General features: G+C 33.9%; 1 protein-coding gene across 1 annotated transcript in view; it reads left to right on the top strand.

The window, feature by feature from the left end:
- The window catches only part of LOC129222938 (SANT and BTB domain regulator of class switch recombination-like), a 72,029-nt gene extending 60,746 nt beyond the window's left edge, over positions 1 to 11,283 (top strand). Inside the window, exons 13-16 of the mRNA XM_054857498.1 lie at positions 2,794 to 2,863; positions 6,235 to 6,310; positions 8,550 to 8,623; positions 11,189 to 11,283. Coding sequence (XP_054713473.1) covers positions 2,794 to 2,863; positions 6,235 to 6,310; positions 8,550 to 8,623; positions 11,189 to 11,283 — 315 coding nt within the window. The remainder of the gene's footprint in view (positions 1 to 2,793; positions 2,864 to 6,234; positions 6,311 to 8,549; positions 8,624 to 11,188) is intronic.
- The last annotated feature ends 528 nt before the right edge of the window (positions 11,284 to 11,811 follow it).

Below are 11,811 nucleotides of genomic sequence, written 5' to 3' on the forward strand. Positions count from 1 at the left end.
CAGCATAGGCTTCAGCTTCTCTCCGCTAGCCGTGCAAGCCAAAACACACGTGAATGATGTTTTTTCATGCCCCGTGGTTGTAATGGCGACGCTCTTCTCACCGGTAGATGTGACAGTCCTGTTGGGAGGGCAGTCGAAAGTCAAAGGGACTTCGTCCATGTTGATAAGCTGATGAGGCTGAAAGTTGTTTTCTTTCTTCAGCTTCTCGACGTAGTCTAAAAACTTTTTTTTCTGCTCCATCCAATCAGCTGGAAGACTCTGCCCCACAGTTGTTCGCTGCCTGACGGACAAATGATTCCGCTTCATGAATCTGAAGCACCAATTCGCGTTGCCTTTGAAGTTGGAAATATTCAAATTAGCAGCGATGCACCTGGCTTCTATTCGAATCCGGACAGTCGAAACGGAAATTCCTTTAGCTCTCTGCTCCACTACCCACTTCTTCAGGTCCCGTTCTAAATCCGGCCAGTGAGCTGATCTTCCTCGTCGGGCACGTTTTGTCTTCGGCATCGCTTCGATCGTTGATTTTTCGGACCTCCAACGCCGAACACATCTTTCATCAATTCCGAATTCCCGGGCAGCAGGACGATTTCCGATCGCTTCAGCCTTAGCGATAACTTCCAACTTGAAAGCTGCAGTGTAACTCTTAAGTCGTTTAGTAGGAGCCATTTCAGATGAAACTCGATGTAAAAACTTTAAGAAAGAAAAGAACGCACGAACGACAGCAAAAGCGACGATGTGAGTGAATAAAATTGGGGATGGGAGACGGAGAAACAAGTTTTCAATTAGTAGGTCACTTGACCACCCCGAGCAACCCACTTTGTTGAAAGGGGTGATTCCCCTTTAGAAAACTGGAAGTTCCACCCCCCTCCCCTGCTAGTCTTGCTAACAAGCTCCTTTCCTTGACCCTCCGTCCCCCTTCGCTTCGATGAGGCTTCCTCGCCGCTCACGTCATTCAGCGCTCACGTGGTTTAGCGTTTCTCTCTATGGTGCAACACCAGCAATCGCTGACTCACCTCCCCTCATGGCTACCCCTCTTTGCTTTGCTTGTCGCTCATTTCGCAAAACGAAAGGGAAAAGTGTGGCGCCATCTATTGGTAAAATGTTCAACTTTTTTGCAAACTCGGATTTTTTTTAAAACTTGATCGGGGAAAAAAAAAAAAACACTATACCCGCCGCTCCCATTATATGCGCCGCATCCACATTTTTGAAACTTTTTTTCTTGTATGCGCCGCGGCGCTTAATCCCGAAAATACGGTACTTATTTTGTGATACTGTACATTTTGCCATTTTAAATAGTTTTTTTTAACAAAACAAGACTTGAAACACGACTAAAAATTACATTAAAATGAAAAATAATCTGACAAATAATTAAATCAAACCATTAAAAGTAAAATAATCCGCTATCTTAAAAACAGGCTATTAAATAACACGGAAAGTCTTAATGAGATAATTTACCTGAGCAACTTTAAATGCTCCATTTACATGTAAAATGATCATCCAAATAAATGTATCAAACCATAAATGACCATTGAAAATTCCATTAAAATATAAAATTGGAAAAGGAAGGGAAAGCATGGCGATGATGAGGGTGTTTTAATTTTTGCCAAGATGAACAGTGAACATGTCAACAAGCCAATAATATTCCTATTATGGAAAAGTACCTTAAAAACAAGACCTCAGTTGTAATATTACAGTGGCGTCGGTATGGTGGAGAGCGGAAAGGGCGGTCCGTCCCGTGTGTCACCCATTGCTAATATAAATACTTAAATTCAGAAAAATTCCCCCTTTTTTAAAATTATCTTTACTCTGTCAAACACAGTTGCATCACCAAGGGGGGGGGGAGGGGGTGCTTGCATTGGGATACACCCCCTGACGGGGGGCTGATACCTAATTGAACTTAAAATTTTTATTTTTTCACATTTAAACATTAAAGATTTTTAATTACCTTTTTTTTTTGTGTGTGTCTGTGTGTGTGGGGAGGGGGGTTGTCGACACCACAGATTGTTGCCTTGGGTGTCTCCTATGCTAGGTATGCCACTGAATATCATCATATGTTTTGGACTCTTATTATGACAGTGAGGAGATATGTATGTATGTGGTAGTAACTGCAAATCTATGGCACATGTCTTATAAGAGGCATGCAAACTTATTTTGGGTGACACATAAGTTGTCAACAATCCTTAAGTATAATCATATTATACTTAAATCTATTGTAATTTTTCTTCCTTTGCAGCTACTTTGTAAGTAAAAATATATAATCAGGGACACACCAACAAAAAATCTCAGGCACCAGGAAAAAATTTTAGATGGAACACAATTTTTCCCTAGAGTTTTTAGGAAAATTCAATGCAAGATGACTTTTGAAATAACTAATTTCTAAGGTTTTTTGGGGGGGAGGGGGGTGGTCCCGGGAAACCCAACATTAGTTCTTTGTCAAACCTTGTATGTAATTATATTAATATTGATAGCGTAAAAAGTAAAATTTTGAATCAATGTTTAAATAACTTGATCCTTGTGAAAATTTGATATGACTCAAATCTTTGAGCCCATACAATATTTTTCAACCCTCAGTTGTACTTTTTATAGATGGAAAATATTTTGAACTTTTTCTTTAGTATGTAAATTTTCATGCCTTAAATAAGTTAATTGGGTGCAATGAAAGGAAGTTTCAGCGTTTTGGAGTATGGTAACCCCAGTTGTACTTAATATAAAATTTCCACCTATTTAAAAATTTAAGCATTTTCATTGACATGATGTGTAATGTTTTTAAAGAAATTAATTGATGTTTTATAGGTGGGATCAAAACTTAGCGTTTCTTCTGATGGCAGTGGTTCAGTGAATCGATCAGCTGAAAGCTTAGCTGGTAAGGCTGGCATAAAGTTTCATACACATTGCATGAACTTGTGGGAGTGGGACTTAGTGAAATTTTTAAAGAAGCTGAGCTTCCTTCAGCTCCACGTACATTTATTTTTATGATGATAACATAGAATATCCATTGCACTAAACATATGTGTTTTGCAAAGAACTAATATTGTTCAAAAATGGAAAGAAATTTTATTTTGCCTCCTGTTTTAACTGTGCCTTTTTATATACAGTCGACTCCCGCTACAACGCGATCCGACTTACATGAAATGGCTATAACGCAATTTTTTCCCCGGTAAAGAATTTTATTCCTAACGCGAATTCTTCACCTGCAACATGAAAACTTTTCGAAGGAATCGCGGTTTTTTCGTGAATGGACCTTCATCCCTTTGGCATCGCTGAGGGCGGAAGTTCCCACACCGTACTTATACAAATAACTACTCCTCATTTTCCATTTATATTTTTCATTCTATATGGGAAAGTTAATGAAATATAATAACACCTAAGAGCGCTGTTTCATTTAAAGTTTGTGAAGATAGAAGAAAAAAGAAAATTTCAACAACTATAGTGCATTTGTTTTTCTTACTACATAATGTACGTACCGTAGTGGTTTATTTTATGTCTTCTTTTCCCATTGATCCTTGATTTTGTGCATCGTAGCATTTGTTTATGTTAAATAAAACGGTTCTTTTTAAAAATACAATAAATAAAAATTCAATTTTTTGTTTAAGAAACAGTAATGTATAGTTAAGAAATGGTTTTTAACAGTTTAATGTGGTGTTTGCAAGTGTCTTAAATCGTATGGGTATGTTTATAAAAGTTTTTACACATACCCTTCTCCACAACGCAAAATTTCAAGTTACGCGAAGGGTCTTGGAACGCATCCCTCGCGTAAGTCAGGACTCGACTGTATACGTAATCTTTAAAAACTAGTGTAATGAATAATCATTCAGAAATTATTTGTTTTGTAGATATTTATTTCTCATTGTTTTAGTTTTACTGGATCTCATTCTTCATATTCATAATCACCTGGAAAATTCCACTGCTTCTTTCCTGATCTCTTTGTAATAACAATTTTCAGCAAAAGAGAAATTACTAAATATAGTAGAACCTTTTAATAAGGGACACTAATGGGACCAGACATTTTGTCCCTTAAATAGAGGTGTCCCTTCTTCGGAGGTATTTCAGTTTATGCATGCAATGTGTTAACTCAGTATATTTTCTTTTTTTAATGAACTTAAGACTATTAAAAGTTAAGATTAAATATTATACATTTTTCATACGCAACTAAATAAAATTCACACTTAATTTTTTTTTTTTTTAAGTTTTTTTTTTTTTAATTATAATTAAGTCAAAATTTGGTAATTCCAAAATTTTGCAGCATAAAGTAATTATTATGAAGTATTTCATTGCATGAATTTGCTTCATGTCACGTAATTTACAATGCAAGACATTGAGAATTACAGTTAGTTTTATTATATAAAAAGCTAGGCAGTTGCGCCCTCTCCTTTGGCACTGAGCCTACTTGAATAAATATCTTGATGGACAAATCGTTCATGTAACTTTCAGCAAGACTTTTACAATATATACTTGTTTTTTTTAATTAGGTTCATGTTAAACCATTAATTTTTAGAGGAAAAGTGAAACTTGAATTCCAGTAAATTCATTCTTATGCACTTGTACATAATTTTTTGTAAATTTTTCTCTGTGACTGTCCCTTAAATAGAGTGTCCCTTAATTAGAAGCAAATACATGGAGGTCCCTATTCAAAGGGACTGGGACCATTAAAAATGTCCCTTAAATAGAGGTGTCCCTTAAGAGAGGTTCTACTGTAAAATAATATCCAGCTTACACAAAACAATCTACTTCTGCTTTTTTAACAGGATTTCGCCTAGCCTCTAATACGAAAAAAACAAAATTATTCAAACTAAACCAAAAGTAAATTACTCCTCAACCAGAAACATTTCAGTGAAAAGAAATGTAGACCAATCGGGAACAAAAATGCTTTGTTAAAAAATTTTGAAAATGGCAGACATTTTTAGATAAAAGTCGGGGTTGATTTCAGGGTAAAGTATTTAATAAAACTTGAATAAAAAAAATTTCACAACAGAAATTTAAGGAAAATATATGCATTTTAACATATAGAACCCCCAATTATGATTCATTGAATTACCCAAAAATACAATAAATGTAAAAAGATACATGAAACAAAAAGAATGATTGAGAACAATAAATGTTGCCTGAATTATTTGCCTTTTCTATACATTTGTGTAACATGAGTTTGAGGTCCGTATGAACTCCTTAGAAACTCTTTATTGATAAACAGATTTGTGTGTGTGTGTGTGTTTAAATTGCTAAGAACTGCTCAAATCTATTTATTTCTTGAAAACTAAGATAAGTTGGGGTAAGTGTGTACCTGAATTTTCAAAGATCTCACTATTGCGGATGGTGCTTTGCTGAAAATCTGGTAAATTTACCACATTTTTAAGTTTAACTTTCAGGTCCTTTACTATGGTTATATGTCTTATCTTAATATTCAACTTTCTTTTGCAAGCCTTTATCCACTGATATTCCTTTCTGAAACCGAATGTATCCTGAATTTTCTTTTTAAGTTTTTAATTTTTGGAAGAAAACAATATTGAAAGAAAATAATATCATCAAACTAGAATAGTGAAAAGTTGGACAGGTTTTGCCTCCTTTTAAAATTTTCATTCCTGCATAGTAATCTCTTGTGGTATCTGTCTACAGTCATATGTGCACCACAATGTTTAGTTAAATTTGTGGTGAACCTCACACAAGATACTTTAATTATTTTGTATTCAGAAATTTAACAGCCTTTTTGCACATGACTCCCTAAACTCATACGTTATGTATTTTGTGTATAAATTTATATGAAACTGTTAATTAATTTATGTTATTATTTCATCATTGATGGAATAATGTCTTTATGTGAAATGTTTTCCTATTTTTTCCTTTAATAGATTTTTAAAATGTAGTTGTATATGTAACAAAGGGGTATGGCATAAGTGGCAGAATTTTATTTATGATTTTAAGAATGATAGAAAAATTGTTTTACGTTACTTAAAAGTTGTCAATGTTTTTCATCATTTGCATCAATTTATTTTGAGCTAAATTTATTTTAAATTTATGTACTTACAAAAAAAGTAACTTATTAACGATCAAAATGTTATTAGACATGCTATGTGAGTAGCTGCTTCCTTAAAAATAGTTAAAACTTCTTGAATTGTTAGATTTTTTCTTTTCAAGTCTCTACAGTATCTGTAATTCGGTTTTAGTTTTTAATTCTCCCAACAAATTTTTTTCCTATATTGATCTATATTCTTTACAACTTTTGCTTGTTTTCTTTTTTAGTTGGCATAACTCGTAAAGAGGAAAGGCAACCAGCAGTATTTGTTCCAATTTTATCAACATTAGGTCAAGCAGATGGGTAAATACACTTTTTTATATTTCTTAAGTGCTAACAAAAGCTGTGAGAAAACAGCGCAACCCTCTAAAATATCCTGATGGCAGTAGTATCATGTAAGAATATATAAGTAGACTGTGCATTGTCAGGGCTATTATTTGTGCTTAGCAGTATGTGAAAATAATTCTTACATGATTATGGCTGAACAAATTTTAAGTGTGAAATTCAAGTTAGAGCTGGATCCAAATAAAGATAACTGTTTATATGCTAAAACCCCTGATAACCTTAATTATTATATATCTTACTTCCCACCAAATTATGGTACAGTTAAAAAAGTGAAGTAGTGTACCCTAAATTGCCAGCCTAGCTGGTACAAGACAACAACCACAACAATAATCCTTTAGTGGTGATATATATATATATATATATATATACACTCATGTTTGTAAAAATTGCAACAACATGAAGGACTCATTAGAAATGAATAAAATTTACTGCACCTATTATTCATAGTGCTACAAACAAACGATCAAAATTACAGATCAATGAAGTGAAAATAACTCGCGTAAATTACTATCAAATGTAGTTACCCCGTGCAGCTCTACCAGCCTGTACACGTTTTGGCATCGAATCATAGAGGTGCTGAAGGTCCCCATTGGGAATAGTGTCCCATATAGCTTCAATCTGAAGTCAAAGTTCATCCATACCAACTGCCGGACAAGGCACATGGGCGAGTCTCCGACCAACGTGATCCGAGACATGCTTGATGGGCGTCATTTCCAGAGAATGGGCAGGTCAAGGAAGTAGCGTAACCTGTTGTGCACTGAAGAACACTTGCGTGTTACTTGCAACATGTGGACGTGCATTGTCCTGCTGAAACATTGCACCAGGAATGCTCTGAAGAAACGGTAATACCTCCAGGGTCACAGTGTCCCTGAAGTAACGCTCGTTATTGAGGTTACTCGTAATTCGAACTAGATGGGACTGTCCTTGATATTCAATGGCATTTCAGACCATGACGGCTGGCGTTATGCCGGCATGGCGTCGGATTACACACCCTGGGAGGTGACGTTCTCATGTGTAATGTCTGACGCATACACGTCCATCGTTATAGCGCAGATTAAATCTGAACTCATCCCAGAAGATGACCTGCTGCTAGTTCGCTTGCCATTAGGTGTATTGGTGGGCCCATTGAAGCCGGAAGTGGCAATGGTTGAGAGTAAAGGGAATCCTGTATAGGGTAATCCTTGCATGCAGGCCCTGGAGCAGCAGACATAGACAAACTATGGATGCAGCAAGTGTGACACCTGTAGCCATACTCCAATGTTGTGCTAGCATACAAGAGGACGCTATAAAATCCATCACAGCTAGGTGGGTGAGGTGTCTGAAATCCTGTGGTGTTGTTCGGTTGCATGGGCTGGTGCGAGCCCTTTGGCGAATTTCATCGTCCTCTGTTTATCTTTTACCTATTCGAATCACAGTTGAGGCATTAGGTCACGTGCGAGCACTGATTACTCTATACGTAAGTTCATCCTCACGCATGCAGATCATAGGGCCCCATTCGAACTTCGTTACACGTTCATACGGTGCTCTACATTTTGGACGAGGCATATTGAGTGCTAGAGAAACATGTACCATCAGCAGATAATCATACAATGATTCCAAAAAATCTTTACAGCCCTTCATATACAGAGTCTACGCTGCAGTTCAGGAAGCATAACTTGGTCTACTCATCGGCGACGTCTCTGTAATTCTAATGATTTGCATATCTCATCTTACTATACATTTCGTGTGAATTTTAGTTCATTTGCATAGTTCCTTCTTGGTGTCGCAATTTTCACAAACATGAGTGTGTATATGTGTGTGTGTGTGAAGACTTATCCCCCCCCCCCCCAAGTTCTAATTTTGCTTGTCTTGTGATTTATTTGAATCAAAATTTAATGTAGCTATGTTGTGTATAGTGATATGGATTGGGAATCATTAAAACTCGATGCCAATTCTATGCCCGCCTTTTATTTTGCTGCAATAAATGTTTACAAATAATAATAAACCTCTACTGTATGAAAAATAAGCCTTGTTTCTTTTCTGATTAAATTCAACCTCTTTTTCAAATTAGACAATTTCAAAAACTGATGCATGTTATAACTTTGTTTTGAATTTTTTTGAGTGTATAATACTTTCTGTGTAAGCTTTATTTTATTATTATTATTATTATTATTATTTTCAATTTGGATATGTTCTATAGAAAATGCTCTACTTGTAGTATACCAGATGTTAAGCAAATATGGAAACCTGGTGGTTCACTGTGGCACAATCAAGATGCAGTAAGAGAACACGGTACGTATATAGGTAGTTGAGTGCATATACTGCACATGTGTAACAAATAAAATGATATCCTACAAAAAATGATCATTTATACATTAATGTGAAATAATAAACTATCCAATGATTAAAGTGACTGTTTGTCAGCGATGATGATATGAGCAAAACACTTCAATTTTATAGACAGATAATATGATAATGTGAAATTATTACAATGGTGCAAGCGCCCTACCAAATCGGGCCATTTTGTAAAACCTTGCATCATACTGCTCCCAAAAGAAGTTGTTTCAGCTAAAATTGCTACAGTTTGCACCAAAATAGGTATATTTCTCAATCTAAAAGTTGCATTAATGTCAAGGTCTGATTTGATTACAGTAAGGGCACTCAAGCAAATGAAACAGACAGCAATGGTATGCATATTAATTATTTTCTGAAAATTAAAGTGTACGAAGTATATTGAGCCATAATACATCTGGAAATAAAATTTATTAAGGTTATTGTTCATTGAATTTACGAGTATAGTATTAAGTGTATGACTTTTCCCAATAACATTCACCTGGTGAAAAAAAAATCATGTTGCACATGGAAAAAAAGAAATGCTTTGTCGGTGATTATATAACATTTTTTTCATATGCTTTTGGTTTTGCAAATTTCTCATAATTTCTAAATAGTAAAAAGTATAAAACAAATTGAGACAAAACAATTTTTTTTTAATAATAAAATTTGCATGAATAATCAATTTTGATCAATATGTTTGCAGAGAAAAAGAAAAATTAGTTGAGTCGAAAAAAAATAGTATGAGCTGATACAAAATGAGTAATTTTATTCAGCTTTAGTTGGGATTAAAACTGAATTAGATGTTTTTAGAATGTTTTTTTATGAAATGTTTATACAGTAAACTCCCACTTCATCAGCCTGTGTTCAGGGATGATTGTGTTCCGGTATTTTACCGGATTTCCGGTATTTTCATCGTGAATTCCGGTATCTTCATCTTCGAAAATACCGGAACTTCTATATTTTCAGAAAAACCCACTTTAGTAAAATTTAGGGCAATGTTTAATGAAACGAAAAAATTCAAATTGAAGACATTTGGTATAAATATAAAGCGTAAGCTACGGTCATGTTTTGTAAACTGGGGGAAGGTAGGAAGAGAAAAGTGATAAGAGCATCGACTCCTGTCTTTGTTCTTTATGGCAGTTGGAGGAATTGAACGTATGCAAATATTTTCCTTATTTTATATTCTGGTTTATGATCTTGATCTGCGTGCGTTCTGTTGTTATTGAACCAATTCTAATTATACTTTATCGTTATTAATATGCTCCTCATAAATATAAATTAGTTCGTTTAATTAAATTTTACTAGTTAACTCTTACTTTTCATTTCGCTACTTTTTTTGTTTTATAAATTTATTCATTTGAACTTTGCATGTTCTCATTTAAAAAATGAGGTATCTGGATAAATCTGAAGATATTGACTCCATCGATGCAGGAAAGAAGAACAAGTTTAATTGGGAATGGTTAAACAGAGTGATTTCCTACAATGAAAAGATGGAAATATAGTGTAAAAAAATTGTGTTTCTTGCAACAAACCCTTTACATATGCTAATGATGGTGTGAAGGCATTATTGCAATGCAACATTCTCCTACAAATACTCATAAAAGAAACCGGAAATCAATAAAAAATGCTGGTGTATTAGGCTTTAGTGAATTAGTAAATGAATGTAATTAATGGTTAAGGATTCAGATACAAAGGAGGAAAATAAAATATTCTTTGAAAAATTTTAAGAACTGAGAAAAATTAAAGCAATTTAATTCCCATCCTGCACATGGACGTATCAAGTCCTAAACTTCGAGTTTTAGTCCCAACAAATAACTATGTATCTAAATTATTTATATACATAATATGATGTGTACATACACGTAATGTGTATCTATATGCCCATCAAAACACTTTTTCTTCTTGGGGGAAAAAAAAGTTCAGGTATTTTTTCATGGAGTTACAATCACCCCTGCTGTGTTTTACCAGATCTCCAGTTTAACCGACCCTAATTTACTTGAGTGCTAAAACCACAAATAAAGTTAGTGAAAAATAAAATTTTCAAAAAATTTATTTTAATTATAAAATAAAAAATGAACCTAAAAGAGGGAAAATACTTTTTTGTGGTATCATATTCTCTTCACAATTTAAAAAAAAGGTTTCAGAATGTGAGTGAAGATTTGGATTGACTAGTATCCAGTTCAACCATAGAAACCACCATGCTGTTTAATTGCCTTATACAATAGTAATTAGTGCATCTTTATCAAACAGATGAATTTTTAAAAAAAGTCATTCTCTGCTTTCACTGAATTTGTACTTAACCAGATTACTCCTGGTTCCATTTGAACTTGTTAATTGGTAGTCTACTCTTTTTTTTAATGTTAGCAGTTTGAAATGTATAATGCATTATTGTTACTTCCTTTTCATTATTCTCAACCTTACTTGCTCAAATTTTTAGCCATTTCATTCATTTTATGTGCTCTTATTTAAATTATATGCTATTATTCACTTCTGTTTTCTAAAGAGTTATTTATACTTGAATAGATGCTCGCCAAATGGAACTATTGATGGTAGAACTTCAGAAAATACAATGTAGCTCCCGAACAAGGCACAATTCCCCAAGAAGGGTTGAAAAGTAAAATTAAGAAATTTAGCATTAATAGTACCTCGTCAACGATGATACTTGCTTTTGAATTTATCTGAGTATGCTTAACAAAAATTAATTTTCGTTTTTTGTTGACCCTTATGCAGCTAGTAAGTTATTATAAAACAAATAATGTTGATTTGCATGTGAAATAAGTGAAGTTTATGCTTTTGCATTTACTTCAATGTGAGTTCCTTTGTAAAATGTAAAGAAATGTTTTGTAACTCAGTTCTGCTGTACTTCTTTCCATTCCTGAAACATTTTGTGTCATAATTTCTTCTGTAAAAAAGAGGTTCAATTATGAATTACGTATGGTATGAAGTATTTGATGATATTCCACAAGCGTAAATTATTATTCTTTTTTCCCCAAAAGTCTTTCATTTTCGAAACAAAGAATGTAACAATTATTTGAGGAATTAACTTATTTATTGCAAGTTTTCCAAAAAGTACAAAACAGTATGCCTGTTTTTTAACCTTTTTTCATTCTCAATTTGTACTTTATATACGTTGTCATATTTTATTC

This window comes from Uloborus diversus, chromosome 5 (genome assembly GCF_026930045.1).
Source record: "Uloborus diversus isolate 005 chromosome 5, Udiv.v.3.1, whole genome shotgun sequence".
Lineage (NCBI taxonomy): Eukaryota > Metazoa > Arthropoda > Arachnida > Araneae > Uloboridae > Uloborus > Uloborus diversus.